This window comes from Talpa occidentalis, unplaced genomic scaffold, assembly GCF_014898055.3.
Source record: "Talpa occidentalis isolate TD23 unplaced genomic scaffold, MPIMG_talOcc4v2.1 talOcc4.16, whole genome shotgun sequence".
Lineage (NCBI taxonomy): Eukaryota > Metazoa > Chordata > Mammalia > Eulipotyphla > Talpidae > Talpa > Talpa occidentalis.
The window spans coordinates 81,372,363-81,388,356 of NW_023601653.1; the positions used below are offsets into that span (position 1 = coordinate 81,372,363).

General features: G+C 49.2%; 1 protein-coding gene across 1 annotated transcript; it reads left to right on the forward strand.

Moving 5' to 3' along the window:
* Positions 1-1,081: 1,081 nt before the first annotated feature.
* Positions 1,082-14,464, forward strand: RAB5B (RAB5B, member RAS oncogene family). Its single transcript, XM_037514952.2, has 6 exons — positions 1,082-1,138; positions 8,710-8,972; positions 10,388-10,539; positions 10,807-10,929; positions 11,462-11,555; positions 11,900-14,464. The coding sequence occupies exons 2-6, from the start codon at positions 8,810-8,812 to the stop codon at positions 12,013-12,015; spliced, it is 648 nt and encodes a 215-aa protein (XP_037370849.1). The 5' UTR covers positions 1,082-1,138; positions 8,710-8,809; the 3' UTR covers positions 12,016-14,464.
* Positions 14,465-15,994: the final 1,530 nt, after the last annotated feature.

Consider the following 15,994-nt stretch of genomic DNA (forward strand, 5'->3'; position numbering starts at 1 on the left):
GAGGTCTGCTGCGCCATGTGGGGTTGCTCCCTGGCTGGGGATCGAACTCGTGCTGCAGTGGCTGCAGATAGCTTCATGGTACTGAGACAACCCCTTGCACCACCAGGGAGGCCTCCTTCTTCACTTTAGCGCCAGCCTGCATCTCTCCCCTGCCCTCAACACGCACATGCACACCACACACATCCACGGAGGCGGCAGTTCAGAACCTCAGGCTCAGGAAGTTTAGGAAGCAGCAATATTTTAAAAGTGGGCTCGAGACACTGGGCTTCTTAGCAAGCTCACCGTTGCCCCTTTTTGTTGCAGATCAACAGCCAAGCTTTCCACAGAGACTTTATTAGTATTTGCACGATGGAGACTGTTTCAACGGAATGTATGAAAAATCATTATGAAGGGGCTGAAGCTCCTTAAATTGCCACTTGGGGTTGCCGTTGTGTCACCCCAGGAAAAAAACACCCCAGATCGCCTGGAGGCCCCCAAAGGAGGACGTACCCCCACGTGGGGTGAACCGAAATTCCCAGGCTCCGAGCCCCCAGCAGAGCGGTTTCCCTCGACGCCTGCGAGTTTATCGCAGAGGGCGGGGCGCTGGGAACAGCCCCCGCCAAATCCGGGGGGAGGGGCGAAGGTCAGCGGCGGCTCGCCTAGGGCCTCTCGCAGCCCCGCCCCGCCTGCCAGTCAAGCCCCGAGTCCTCGCAGCACTGGCTGAAGTTTCACTTGGACCCGCCCCTCTCGCTCACCTGATTAGATGTTTATGAGTCAGAAGGCGGAGTCAAGAGTGTCTCGAAATTTTACTGGCTAGCGCGCACGCCTGTCCGCAGTGCACCGCCCCCTGACTCGGGGCGCTCGCTCTTCAGTGGCTCCTCGCCTCGTCCATCTTCAACGTTTCCCTCTTCATGTTGGTCCGAGGCCCCGCCTGTCCTGTCCCTGGCTCGTGCTGATTGGTGACGGCGCGCGAGAGGCCCGCCCTCCCCGAGGATTGGCGGGCCGTGCGCACAAGGCCCGCCCCCGGGGTGGGCGGGGGAGCGTGCGATTGGCTGGGCGCGCCCGGGCAGGAGGCGGAGGAGGGGCCGGGTTTGGTTGAGCCGCAGCTGTTTGTCTGTTCGACACGGGCCCGGGCCGGACGGGGGAGACGGATCCCCAGGTACCGCGCTGATGGCGCCCCCCGGGCAGGGCGGCGGCGCCCGGGAGAGGAGCGCGGCCCGCCCTGAGAGCCGCGGCGGGGCTGGGTCTCGGCCGGGGCTAGCGCGGCCCCGCGGCGCGGGGCGCAGGGGCCGGCCCCGCAGGCCCGCTGGGGGCGCTGAGGCGGGGGCCGGGCGGGCGGGAGCCCGCAGTTGGTGAGTCTGGGCGGCGGCGGCGTCCGCGCGGCGGGCCTGGGGCCGGGCGAGGGCGGCCCGGGCTGCGGGAGGGCGGGGCGGCCCGCCGGGAGCGGCGCCGGAGAGGGAGGGGCCGGCGAGAGGCGCGGGCCCGGCCGGGGGGCGCCGGCGCCGGCCGCGGGGAGGGGCGCCCTGGCCCGCCGGGGTCCCGCGCCGGCTCGGGGGCCGGGGGGGCGAGCCGAGGGGCTGCGGGCGGCGGGCTCTGCGGGGCCGGGGCGCCCCCGACCGGAGCCGGGGCCGCGGGTCCCGTGCGGGGGAGCGGGGGCGCGCGGGGGACGCGCCCCGGCTGGACGCGGAGCGGGCCCGGGTGCTGCCGTGGGCCGGGCGGGGAGCCGGACGCTCCCGGGGCGCCCGAGGCCGGCGCGGGGGCCGGGCGGGCGCGGGCCCCGCACCTGCCCGGGCCTCCGCGGGTTCGGGCCGCGCTTGCGGCTGCGCCCGCGGGTCCCCGTCCCGTGCCGCAGCCGCGACGCCGCGCGGGGAGGACGCGTGTCCGTTCCTGCCGCCCGTGACTCGGCCGCGGGGGCCGCTGCGGCTCCGAGCTGGTAGCCGGGCGTCGGGGGCGCTCTGCGCCGGCCAGCGCCGGAGGGGGCTGTAGCCCCAGGAGGTCTCCTGACCCTGCTGGGTGAAACTTTGGGGGACCTGGGGCCGTCCCGGGCAGGTGATGGTCACGGGGAGCAGTCTGGAAATAGGGGGTGTCACTGAGAAGGGGACTTGGGGAGGGAGATCCCAGGGCTGAAGGCCGGCATCGCCCCTGGCCTTTGTCTGCTCCCGAGGCCCGGGGCTCCTTCCCATTAGGAAGTCGGGTCCAGTGGTGAGTTGGGAAGCTGGCGAGCGGAGAGCAGGAACGAGGGGTCGCCGAGGCGCAGCAGTCCAGGCCTCCCATTTATTTTTAATGGTCTGCTGACCTCCCTCATGTCCCATAGATGGGATCTTACTGGATTTTTCCTTAATTGTACAGACTCCTGTTTCTCTTTCATGCCAAGGAATTTTAACTACATTTTTTTTCTTGGTTATGAAAGTAATGTATATGTATTTTTAAAATTCAGAGTTGTATTGAAGTGTAAAAAGTGTAAATCCATCTACACAAACTTCACTCAGTATGTGCATTTCACCCAGAAAGGTCAGGGATAAGAGGCAGCAGAGCAAACTAATCTTGTTTCAGGAGATGTGCCACTAAAGGCAATTCTGTTTTCATGTCCTCACTAAACTGGTCTCATTTTTCCACAGTTTTCCCTGCTGGGCTGTTACTCTGTTATTTATATGCTCCTTTCACAATTCATTTTGCCCTGCTTCTATCAAAATCAGGAGCAGTGAGCTGTACTCTGGCTTATCCCTCACCTTAAATATATTTATGTGTGTGCCTCAGTTGTGCACTGAGTATCCTAGGATATGTCCAGGTAGATAGCCAGAACTTTCTTATGGGTAGGAACGAAACATTAAGGTGAATCATTTTGTTTGGGAGAATTACTGATATCTCGGCCTAAAGTGAGAAATTTGAGACCTCTGTCTTCCGGTTCGTGGTCTCTGTATGTACAGATTGTATATTTGGCTCTTCATTATATATCTGGTTCTTCATCCCAGAAGATGACGGTTCTCCTAAGAAACTCCTGTTCTTTCTTTCTATAGTGATAAGAGAACTCCCAGGTCTTCTCAGAATTTACAGTTGGTTTTCCTCTAAACCTTAGTACATCTGGGACATTTCATACTACCACCTTATTTATTGAATTTGTCCTTACTGACTTTGTTTATTTATTTTTTAAAAGATTTATTTATACAAGAACTGGGGTACGGGTCAGAGGCATGGGAAGGTGAGAGAATTCACCAGAGAGAGCGGGGAGCAGAACAGGTAGACAGACCCAAGACACTGCTGAGGGGAGCAGCGGGCGTGACAGGAGAGGTCTCCCACACCATGTAGGAATCTACCTGGCCGGCCGGGAATTGAACCCACGCTGCAGAGGCTGTGGACAGCTTCATAGGGCAGCGCTCAACCCGCTGCACAACCGGGGAGGCCCTAACTTAATTTTTTTTTAAAGATTTATTTATTTATGCATACAAGAACTGGGGTGTAGGCCAGAGGTGCCAGGGACAAGGGGTGAGAGGATTCACCAGAGAGCATGAGGAGCAGAACAGGTGGATCCACCGAAATCCACTGCTGAGGGGAGCAGCAGGCGAGACAGGAGAGGTCTGCTGTGCCATGTGGGTAGCTCCCTGGCTGGCTGGGATTGAACTCATGGAGCTTAACAGTGCTGTCTTTAACCCCTGTACCACCATGGAGGACCAGTCCTTACTGACTTTAGAAGTGCCTAACCTTTATGCATTGTCCTCAGAAGCCTTTATAGGGACCCCCAAGCCTTTATTACCCTAGTGGCGTCCTGTCCCATTCTTCATTTTTTTTTTGTCTTTGCCTTCCTCCCCTGAATCAAAGACTGCCTTCAAGAAATTATTGGAATTGCTTCCTATTAAGATGTAAATTACACAGTCACTTAAAGTGTTAATTCTTTCCAGGGTTTTTGGTTCTTAAGAGGTAGCAAAGGATTGGAATTATCAATGTAGAATTTCAAACATAGACCCAGAGTTATAAAAATATATTTGGAGAAGAGGAATTCCCCATTGCCCTAGAGGTCATACCACTAATCTGCTAACTTTTAGTTTGGCAGCAAGGATTGCTCTTCCATATTTTGCTTGTTTGTGGGCATTTAGATGAGTTTGACTTCTGAGGAAGCATGGGGTAGGAGAAGCAAGTGTATGTGGCCTGCTCCCAGTTCTAAAGTGTTTCAGATGGGAAAGTTACCAAATTGTGAGACAATGAACTTAAAATAAGGAATTGCAACAGACCAGTAAGAGCAAAGGTACCTTAAAATCCTGCAAAATACATTCCCACTTCTGCAGTGTTTTAGGAAAGATTTAGTCATTAACTGAACCTTACTTAACTGAGCTGAGTAAGAGCCACCCAGGTGAGCAGTTTGTGCAGATTCCTGGGCTGGGTTGTAGCTTCTGTTCAGGCGAAATGTAGATACCTTTTCAGCGTGTCCTTTGGGTCTGTGGTGGTTTTTCCTTCTATTTCTCAAGTTCGGGAATGAATAGAGAGATAATGACCCAAAGTTTTCTGAACACTTAATATCAACTGGAAATTCAGGGAACTTAGTGTTTAGCTGTCATTGCTTCAAAATTTTGGGTGCGAGGGCTGCATAGAGGGTGAGATTGGGCCATGTGAGGCATAGTAACGGTGACAGGAAAAGCAGTTAGCCCATGTGAGTTGCAACAGAACCTTGTGGGCTGGGTCCCAAAGGGGCCCTCCATCCAAAAGAGATCACAAAGAGGCCAGGAGAGAATTGGTTCTCTGGAGCCTATTAAAAAACATTCTCAAACAGAACTGAGCATCTCTCCAGATGGCACAGAGGGGGAGGAGTTGATGGAAGAGGGAAGTAAGATTGTTTTGGCCTTAATTAATTTAGGGAGCTTTTAATCAACACCTACTAGGCACCAGACATTGTGCTTTGCTCCGGAGAGTCAAAGTGATAAAAATAGTCATATTTCTTGAGAAGTTCAGAGTTTAACAGAGCAGACAGACACAAACAATTAACTCATACAATGTAATTCATGCTCTGATAGAAATAGTCTTAATATAGTGGGACCTCACAGGGGAGCCAGTGGTAAATGCTGCTGGGGTGAGAGAGCAATTATGCAGTTTCACAGAGAAGGTGACATTTGAGCTTGGCCTTGAAAGATACATTATAAATTTGCTGGGCAGACAGAGTAGAGAAGGGCATTCAAATATTTCCTAGGTCAATAATAGGGAGTTTGTACTACCATGTTAATAAGAGATAAGTATGCTCTTTTGCCTCTTGTTGGAAGGGTGGGGAAGTACAAGGGCTCTCATTTGAGGCTGTGACTCACTGGTTAACATCAGATCAACACAATGAAAGGACTAAGCCAAATCTTGGAGCGCTCAGTTGGGTTTTTTGTTTGTTTGTTTGTTTTTTGTTTTTGTGTAATTTGGGGTCTAAACAAAGTTGGAGAGTTAAACGTATTTACTGGCTTTTGTTCTGTCTTCCCTACTCAGTGAATCTCTCACATTAATCCCAGGGCCCTCTGAATACTACAAAAGTTTCCACTTTCTTTATCATCTTTGAATTGCTTCTATTTCAGCCATTCTGACGAGGGTTTTAGAGAGGCACAGTAATGAGTGAGTCCTCTGTGAGAAGGATGTGGGACTGGATCCCATTCCCACGTATGGTGTTCATGCGTTTTCCTAACTTGTTTTTAGTCCCAAAGGAAGTACTTATCTAAACTGAATAAAGGCAGAAATTCTATCCAATCTAAGCTCTTGTTCCTGTCCTGGTATACTCTTCAGCCTTCAGTTTAGAGTTCAGCATCTCTTGCTCCCTTAACAGGTGTGGTGGTATAATGGTAGTAAGGGTATCTGCAAGAAGGGGATTTGTGGGGCCTCCCTGGTGGCGCAAGGGGTTAAGACGCAACCTGTGAAGCTGTCCGCAGCCTCCCTGGTGGCACAAGGGGTTAAGACACAACCTGTGAAGTTGTCCGCAGCCTTTGTAGCACAAGTTCGATCCCCGGCCAGCCAGGGAGCAACCCACATGGTGCAGCAGACCTCTCCTGACTTGCCCACTGCTCCTCTCAGCTACGTGTACTTCAGTCAGATTGCCTGTTCTGTTCCCCACTCTGTCTCTGGTGAAGCCTCTCATCCCCCACCCACGCACCTCTGGCTGTACCCCAGTTCTTGTATGCATAAATAAATAAATCTTTTTTTGAAAGGGGGGGGGATTTGCTACTAAGCAGCTGTGTGATAACTAGCTGCATGGTAACACTTGATAAGTTGATTAATTTTGTTTCTCAGTTTTTTTCCTCACCTGAAAAATACAGTTTGGGCCCTCCCTGGTGGCACAAGGGCTAGTCACTCAGCACTGTGAAGCTATCGGCAGCAAATGCGGCACGAGTTTGATCCACAGCCAGGGAGCTGTCCCACATGGTGCAGCAGACCTCTCCTGTCTCGCCTACTGCTCCCTCAGCAGTATATTTCAGTAGATCTGCCTGTTCTGCTCCCCATTCTGTCTCTGATGAATCCTCTCACACCCCCACCTCCACACCTGTGGCCTACACCTCAGCTCTTATGTGCATAAATAAATAATTTTTTTTTTTTTTAAGAAAAATAAAAATACAGACTGGACTAGTTTCTCTAGACTGCCTCACAGAACTGGCTCTTGGGAGTAGATTAGACTCCAGTGCTATACCTGGAACCCTGTCTCCATTGATAGGTGGTGGACTTCCAGAGGCTTCATACATAGTTGGCATTGGTACACAAAGCTACCAAGTAGAGAGAGCCTAAGAAATGGAGTCTTGTTCTAGGTGGGACTGGCAGGCTGAGAAAACTTTCCTAGTCACACTTTCCATGTTAATGAACTTGCCACTTCATCTTCTACCTCCCCCTTCCCCAGTTGGCTAATGCCAAGGTGAAGCCTCAGTCCTCCCTAGTTAGTTGGTCATTCGAATAGCCATTCTTGTGAAACCGATTATAGGAGACATTAAATCCGATTTCTCTTCTGAGTTGAAAGGGTTGAAGGGAAGAATAACCTCCTCCCCTTATTTGCTTTAGTTTTGAAGGTAATAATCACACCACTTGACTGGAGAGCTGTGGTTTTCTTTCTTGCCTTTGAATGGATCATTTGCCTGCTGTCAACGCGTAGCAAAAAATCACTACCAGAATGGAGGAGAAATCAGTGAATCTCATGTATTGTTTCACTACTGTACCTCTGATCTTTTGAGAATCTAGCTATTACATATAAAACATAATTCCCTTAAAAACATGTTGGGATTAAAGATCAAGGCATGGAGGGCCTCCCTGGTGGCACAAGGGGTTAAGATGCAACCTATGAAGTTATCCACAGCCACTGCAGCAAGAGTTCGATTCCCGGCTGGCCAGGAAGCTACCCACATGGCGCAGCAGACCTCTCCTGTCTGGCCCACTGCTCCCCTCAGCAGTGTATTTTAGTCGATCTGCCTGTTCTGTTCCCCCCTGTCTCTGATGAATTCTCCCACCTCCCACACCTCTGGCCTGTACCCCAGTTCTTGTATAAATAAAAAAATAATTAAAAAATAAAGATCAAGGCATGGAAACAGGCCATCGATTACTGTGACTGGGGTAGGGAGAACATATTCTTGAGGTGACACCTTGGGCTGGGAAGCAGTCTTTTCTAACACAGTAGTTACTAATCTCTGACAACCTAAGACTACTTAGTGGCAAGAGGTTTGCTGGACTCTGGCTTACTTTGCTGCCTGTGGGGGTTAATATAAGAGTTTTGCAACTGGAGAGTCTGTACTGTTTCCCTCATTACCCTTCTCCAGCTCCCTACTGTTTTCCCAGGCTTAGAGTAATGTGTCTGTTCATGAGAGTTCAGTCCATTCTAATGCTCCCACCTTTTTAAAAAGATTTATTTATTTATGCATACAAGAACTGGGGTATAGGCAGAGGTGTGGGGGGTGAGAGGATTCACCAGAGACAGAGTGGGGAGCAGAACAGGCAGACTGACGAAATACACTGCTGAGGGGAGCAGCAGGGAGACAAGAGAGGTCTGCTGATAGCTTCATAGTGCTGAGACTTAATCCTTTGCGCCACCAGGGAGGCCCCTAACTCCCATGTTTTCATATTATAGTGTAGAAACATGGAGGCCTAATATTCTTACCCCTTGGATCGTGTGCTGTGGAGTATATAAAAATGTGAGAGATTAAGTCAAAGAATCTAGTAACTTTTCCTGTTGTTTCTCAAGAGTATACTTTATGTATGTCACTTAAAGAAACTTGATCAGCTTAGCTGAAGTTTCTTTTTCTCCCTACTATGTCATCTGTTTTTTGTTTTTTTAAGATTTGTTTATTTATTTATACAAGAACTGGGGTACAGGCCAGAGATGGGGGTGAGAGGACTCACCAGAAACAGTGAGGGACAGAACAGGCAGATTGACTGAAATATACTGCTGAGGGGAGCAGTGGGCGAGACAGGAGAGGTCTGCTGCGCCATGTGGGTCAGCTCCCTGGTAGGAGATCAAACTCTGGCAATCGCTTCATAATGCTGAGACTTAACCCCTTGCGCCACCAGAGAGGCCCCCACAGTTTTTATTTTATTGATGACCACTGAGCATCAGCTACATGGGGCTCTCTCAGAGGTATAACCTTTAAATAGTGGATGATTATAAGAGCTAAATCCTCATGGGGTTTGGAATTGGAGAGATCCTATCCTTTTTCTAAAAAAAAAAAAAAAAAAGTATATGTGTATATGGTTACAGCTGCATTGGCCCTGTGTTTACTGTTACCACTTTTTTTCTTACAGGACTGTTGAAGCCTAGACACCCCCTCCCCTCCCCCTCCCCCCTGTGCCGCTTTGTGGCATCCCCCCTCCCTCTACCCTTTCCCACTCTGATCATCTAGCCATGACCAGCAGAAGCACAGCCAGGCCCAATGGGCAGCCCCAGGCCAGCAAAATATGCCAGTTCAAATTGGTCCTGCTGGGTGAATCTGCAGTGGGGAAGTCTAGCCTGGTATTACGTTTTGTGAAGGGGCAGTTCCATGAGTACCAGGAGAGCACAATTGGAGGTGAGTACCTCAGAGAAGAGGCCCGTGCTTAGGAAAGCTGTTGAAGGGAGATCTAGGGACTTGTTCATGGAGCTGGCCCTCTTAGTTCTCTGGAATGGAAAGCCTTCATAAAACAGAAAAAGATTGCCTTGATGTCCCAGAGCAGGTCTATGTTCCTCCTCTTGCTTCGTAGAAGAAAGAAAAGTTCACCTTGAAGTATCAAAAAACCACTTTTTGTTTGTTTGTTTGAAACCTCAGTCTGTCTTCCTTCTCCACTCTCAATCCCAGGGAAGTTCAGTTGAGTATCACGTGAGGCAGGATTGGTTGGGAATAGTGATTCTTACTCACAGATGTGCATCAGGCTGACCTGGATAGCGTTTTCATTCTTGGGGCCTACCCTAGATCTGCTGGCTGATGTTGGAGGTCAGGTAAGGCAGCATAGATATATACGTTTGGCAAAGCTCCCTAGATAACTGGTGCACACATCTGCTAGAGGCTGAAAATAGAGGCTGACATTAAATCCTAAATACAAAGGGCATTTGCCTTACCTACCTTTGCTACCTTCCCCCTGCCACACCCCTATAATTGAGTGCTAATTCAATAAAGAATATTTTATGAGGGCCTCCCCGGTGGCGCAGCGGTTGAGCGCTGGGTTGCGAAGCTGCCCGCGGCCTCTGCAGCGCCGGTTCGATCCCCGGCTGCTCCCCGGCCCCCGGAGGAGGGTCCCACATGGCGCGCAGACCTCTCCTGCCGCCCGCTGCTCCCCTCAGCAGTGTACTTCGGTCCTTCTGCCTGTTCTGCTCCCCGCTCTGGCTCTGGTGAATTCTCTCACCCTCCCGCGCTTCTGACTGTACCCAGTGCATGTATAAACAAAAGCAAACAAACAAATAAATAAATAAATAAAACATGCCTCTAAAAAAAAAAAAAAAAAGAGTATTTTATGAGAATTTCCATGTTCTCCTTCCCCATTTACTAGTATCCTTGGAAATGTGGTGTTCTTGCATCAGCAGGCGATGATAGAAAAAGTAACATCCAAATAATGATACTGCTGGGAGCTGCCGTCCAGCTTTAAAATCTTCTAGTCAGTTGATGTGACTTTTATCTGAGGCTTTTTATGTCTGTTAGTTATTGTACTCCCCTGCTTTGATTAGAGGAAGAATGCTAGTTCACGCTATCCTCCTTGGTTTATGATGTGTCCCTCTCCCCCAGACCCTAGCTAGAGATACTTTTGACAGGAAGGACTTAGCTGAGAGCAGTCTCAGCCCTGGTCCTGCTGAGTCTCGCGTGATACCGGGAGAACACTAACCCTTTCCTGTAGCCAGGTGGTCTGGGGGTGACGTGTCTTAGACAGAGTGGAGGTGTTTTGAGGGGGAGGTGGGTTGTTTACATTCATCCTCCCACTTACAACTGCTTCCCCTCCATTCTCTCGTCCTCAGCGGCCTTCCTCACGCAGTCTGTCTGTCTAGATGACACAACAGTCAAGTTTGAGATCTGGGACACAGCGGGGCAGGAGCGCTATCATAGCTTGGCCCCCATGTACTACAGAGGTGCCCAGGCTGCCATTGTGGTTTATGACATTACTAATCAGGTAAGTGGACTGGAAAGTGTCCTTGCTTTTCCTTACAGGAATTAGATTAGGTGGGGGAGAGAAAACTGGCTCTTGAAATAGCAAAGTAAAAGCATAAATGATGTTCCCAAGTGCTGAAAAGACAAGCAGAACTGGATGATCAGAAGCAGGTGGTTGGTGGAAGGCGGCCATCTGGAAGAAGCGAGTTTTGAGACTGGGGCTTGAAGGTGGTGGATCTGGACTGGCAGTCATTGCAGCCCACCCATTCTCGTCCTCATGTTTTTCTAGGAAACTTTCGCCCGAGCGAAGACATGGGTAAAAGAGCTACAGCGGCAGGCCAGTCCCAGCATCGTGATTGCCCTGGCGGGGAACAAGGCAGACCTGGCCAACAAGCGCGTAGTGGAGTATGAAGTAAGAGGCCCAGCGCGCCCCCACCGAACATACCCTCTGTGCTGGGGACCTCTTCTTTCCAAACCTGCCCTTTCTGAAAAACTCACCTCAGGGCTTTCGTCATCTCATTCCCCAGTTCTGTACCATGTTAAAAGAGAGCGCACTGTGACCTTAATGACAGTCAGGAGATTTTCGAGGAGTCAGAAGAAAATTCCAGAGCAGAGGGGTTGGGGAGTGCCCGCTGTGAGGGTACCAGTATGAAAACAGGAAGGAGGGAGCCGTTGAATTTGCGGGAAGGGACTATTCAGGTGTCAGAACCCAGAAGTTTCTGTCCAGTAAGACTCCTACCATATGTTGTTGGATGAAGTGGTCTAGACCATGGGTTTTCCTTGGGAGTCTTCACCAAAATAAGGGTCCAGGGCCTGCTGACTTAGTGGGCAGTTACGGGGAGGGAACCGAGGATATTGCCTGGCCCTGGCACTACATGGGAGTGCAAAGGCAATGCTTGTTCCAGCCCTACATTCTGAGCACCAGTCCACCCCACCCCTTGCAGGAGGCCCAGGCGTATGCAGATGACAACAGCTTATTGTTTATGGAGACTTCAGCCAAGACAGCTATGAACGTGAACGATCTCTTCCTGGCAATAGGTAAGGTCAGAGCAGTCTGAGATCTTCCTGTCTTTTTCCCTTGCCTCTAGACAAGATCACTAACCCCGGTCATAAGGATAGATGGGAGTGTCTCCTCTTGTGAAAACTTTAGGTATGGAAATACCTTAACTTTCCATCGTGACCTCCATCCTTTGGCTGTAGCTTAAACCCCCTCATCTTCAAGATAGTTTACAAACCGTGAACCCTCCCTCTTCAGAACATTCTTTTAACGTCTCACCTTTCCTCTTTCTCCCACGTCTCCCCCACCCAGTAGTGTTTTTTGGGGGGGAGGGGGACATGAGTAAAATCTATCATACTTTCTTCCCTTCTCTTTTTATCTCTAGCTAAGAAGTTGCCAAAGAGTGAACCCCAGAATCTGGGGGGTGCAGCAGGCCGAAGCCGGGGTGTGGATCTCCATGAGCAGTCCCAGCAGAACAAGAGCCAGTGTTGTAGCAACTGAGGGGGTGGCTAGCGTCAACAAATATGGAGCTAGCACGAGAGCTAAGAAATAACCTCCATCCCCACCCCTCAGCACACAGTCCCTATGGTAACAGCACAGAGCCCTGGCTCCCAAGGGCTGCCTCCTGACAGCTCTGTCATGGCACTTTTTAACGCTTCAGCAACCAACACCAGGCAGCTGTTGCCGTTGGCCTCCTACCCCGGCTTATGGGGCTTGGGGGGTCGGATCCCCCAGGACTTAACTTCCGAAACAAACTTTCTTCACTTTGTATTATAGGTACAAGACAGTGTCCTACTTACCTTTCTCCTTTTCCTCATTCTTTCAGAAAACATTTTTTGTCTCCTGCCCCTTCTGCTTTTGGTCAGTCCCTATTCTTGACACCCTTTTCCTCCTCTCCCCAGGATGGAGAAGGTGGTGAATCCAGAAACTGAGGAAGGAGGTTTCCAGTTCAGTCACAGTAAGGGCCCTGGGGGAGCAGGAAGGAGTAAGGAAACATTTGCTTTTTAATTTTATTTGGTTGAAGTTTCTCATTTTTGAAAACACTGTAGTGTCCATGAGGTGGCCTTGTGCAGAGTGTTTCTAGGTAGAGGTGAGACAGGGAAGGCGTGCTCATGGGTGCCAGGTGGGAGTCCAGTTGTTAGCTGACTGGGTAGAGGTGGAGGAGGTGGAGATGCACTGTCATCAGTGGCTCTGGAACTCTTCCGAAGCCTAGTTTCCCCTCACCCAGCCTCTTAGGTAGCTTCTCCCCCATAGTGGGGGAGACTCTGGACCCCAGAGTCCTCCAAAGAATCTTCACTGGTTGCCTGCATCTTTGGCTCTGCTGTGATCTAATTGGGGGAGGGGCCAGTTTCTGATACCCATCCTCTGATTTATTATACATATGCGTCTTTTTTTCTCTCTGGCCTTTAGTTGGCCTCAGCCCCAGCCACTATGTCCCCCTGCAGTTTGCACTTTAATTAATTGATGGTGGTTCAGTTGGGATACATGTTGAATGGGGGTTTTGATTGACTCACCTGCCCTCTCACCTTTTTAATTAAGTGGAACCCAAGAAGTATATGTGGTTTGGGGAGGGGCTAAAGAGAATATAGTACCAGTGGCAGCTACTCAAACCCAAACTTCACTGCTAGCTTCCTCCAACTCTGATTTGTAACCTATGTTGTTGCCAACCTAGCTCTTGGGTAGAGGTTTGCCTTTCCTGGGGAATGAACAGAGCAACTGGACAGTGGTCTCGGGATAGCACAAGCCCTGGAAGGGGAGTGAGGAAGGAAGAGTTTTCTGTCTTTTCCCAGGTTGCACATTCAATTTGTGTCACTCATTACCATTTCGTGTCTATCTCCTTGTAAATAAGTATAGCCTTTATTCCCACTGTACAGTCTGTTCTGCCCCCCATTTCCCATCAGGCCCTATTTTTTTTTCCTCCTCTATTAATATCTTCAGTTTAGACTCTCCGTCCTTATTCCCATGCCCACCCTTTATACGACCAGTGGTTTAATCCACTAGGGGCTAATACCACAGAAGCCGACTTACGGCCCCCTCATATTATACCACCTGTTCCTGCAGACAGGGAATGACTAGCACTAAAGGTCCCTCATAGATGCCTCATATCACCAGAGGACATCTGTCCTTTCTAGGTCTTTAACCTCTCTTCACGCCCCTCATCAGGTCTTTTAGGATGTCTTTGGGAAGCCATCAAGGCAAGAAAGAACTCTTCAGCTCCTTCTTGTTCCAGCCCAGAGTTTTGGAAAATAAGAACAGCCACAGTGACCTAGGATTGGAATCTTTCTGCCCTTTTGGCAAACAGACATTCTTCTGTCCCTGGGTAGCTGAGAAATCCATGAAGCTGAGCTCTCGAAAGACCTGACTTAGGTACTCCACTGAGGCCTCGATTCCCTTCCTTTTCCAGGGGCAGCCTTAGTTCCCGTGGCCCTGAAACACACACAGATTTTCTCCTTCCTTTCCCAGCACCCACTGAACCCCCAAAGCACCTAGTGCATCCTTAACAAATGGAAGAACTAGGATGGCTCTCTCTCTTAGAAATGAAGTTTTGTTTCTGCACATCTTTCCCCATGGAGCAGGAGTGAAGATGTTTCATTGCCTTGGAGTTGCAAAACCATTTCTCTAGGATGTTCCCCTCCCCTGTGCCCCTTAAGAATAGGATTGGCCTTAGCTTTTGGGCCTATCTGCTGCCTTTCTCTATTTCCTTCCAGCTCTTTGCTTTCCTTTGTGGTTCAGTTGACTCGGAAATCTTAGTTTTTAATTCCCAGCTCTTTTTTTTCTCATGGTCAGTTTTTTAGTGGGGGAATAATCTTTTTCTTTTCTTTTTTTTTTTCTTCTAAAAAGCATTTGACTCGTCCCCCTTTCTTCCTCTCCCAACATAACAATCGTGGTAATAGAATGCAACTGCTGATTTACCGATGTATTTAATGTAAGTAAAAAAAAAAAAAAAAAAGATATTTGTATTGGAGTGTTGCTTTTTTTTTATTTGTCTGATACTATAAATTTGGGGGAAAGGGAACCCAATAATGTTTTATTGACTCAGAAACACATCTTCTGCTGAATCTTGGTATTTCCTTATTTCTTCATCTTTTCTTGAATAGTGAGATAATCCAATTTGGAAATAACCCCTTTGTTGCTGTTTAGTCACCCTTATTTCTAAGTCACTAAAGAGCTGGTCAAATCTGACCATACTTTTTTTAGGTCCTATTAACATATATAGGTCCTGTATGGGGGGGAACAGGGATTGTGGCCCTTTAGGCAGTAAATTGATAATTGGTAAGATTGGTGGGAGACAGTGGTATTTGTGAATCCTTTAAAGTCTTTTGCAAAAATTTATGTACATTGCCTTATGAGTATCTCTGGAGAATCCATGACCTAAAGAAGGTTTTAAAAAATCATTGAATTAATATTTTCATTTGATCATGTGGCTTCCACCCCAACAGGAAAATTTCTCCTGGATGTGCTTATATCCTATTGTTCTTGAAGCCCTTTAGCCCATCACAGTCTGAGTGGCGGTGTGGGGGATTAACAGAGAAAAGTTAGGTATATTTTGGAAGTTTTAAATTCCAAAGAATCTGAAGTACAGGAAAGAAGCTTAGTGCCACGCAGGCCTCAAATTCCAGTTCTTTCTCCACTAACTTAGCAGCTATGACCTTGATGAAGTTACTTAGCTGCTCTCCATCTGTTTCTTCTGTAAATGAAGAAAAGTTGAGGTTGAAAGGTCAACTACATAAAGCACGGGTGGCACACAAGATGGCAATATCTGGGGAGTCTCACCTGACTCTGACTCTAGGCAGTTCCTAAGTGACTTGTCTGTATCCGTGGGGTGAGCATGTTTTTTTTTAAGGTGGGTGGGATATGTTGGCTATCAAGTCTCCGCAATTAACTGGAAATTTTTCTATTTCTAAAACCTTTAAAGCCAAAATCACTTTCTCACTATCAATTCCCTTTTCCCTCTATTTCAGTATCCACCCCCACCCCACCCCTCCCCACGGCTCCTTGATTTGTGGTTAAAAACAAACAAAAAATCCTCTAGGTCAGTTTAGAAGGGGAAATGATTTTCCAAGATTGAAGATGAAGACCTCCGCTCTGAGTAAGGCTGTAGCTCGACTTCTGATCTGCAGAGGGCATTGTGGCTACGTCTGCCCGGGTTACAGCCCGCCAATGACGAACTTCCAGTTCCGCGGGGAATTATGAAGTGTTACTAGCCAGTGTATTCTGTTAATGTACTTTATGGTGAGATTATAACCTTCCTGTTTTTAGGTGTTAAGATGTCATTACTGTTACTATGATTTTTATAATTTCTGATGTAATTTTTTTTTAAAGGAAAAAACACCGTCCGTGGGGGCCTCCCTGGTGGCACAGGGGTTAAAATAAAGTCTCAGTGTTATCAAGCTGGCGCCAGCCACTGTGGCACGGGTTCGATCCCCGGCCAGGGAGCTCCCCACATGGCGCAGGAGACCTCTCCTGACTCGCCCGCTGC

What these genes read in the sequence shown, in the direction of transcription:
- RAB5B (XM_037514952.2), top strand. Translation starts at nt 8,810, where the DNA reads ATGACCAGCAGAAGCACAGCCAGGCCCAATGGGCAGCCCCAGGCCAGC. An exon ending in TTTATGACATTACTAATCAG is followed by an intron (nt 10,540 to 10,806) that starts GTAAGTGGACTG and finishes ATGTTTTTCTAG; the next exon opens with GAAACTTTCGCCCGAGCGAA. An exon ending in AGCGCGTAGTGGAGTATGAA is followed by an intron (nt 10,930 to 11,461) that starts GTAAGAGGCCCA and finishes CACCCCTTGCAG; the next exon opens with GAGGCCCAGGCGTATGCAGA.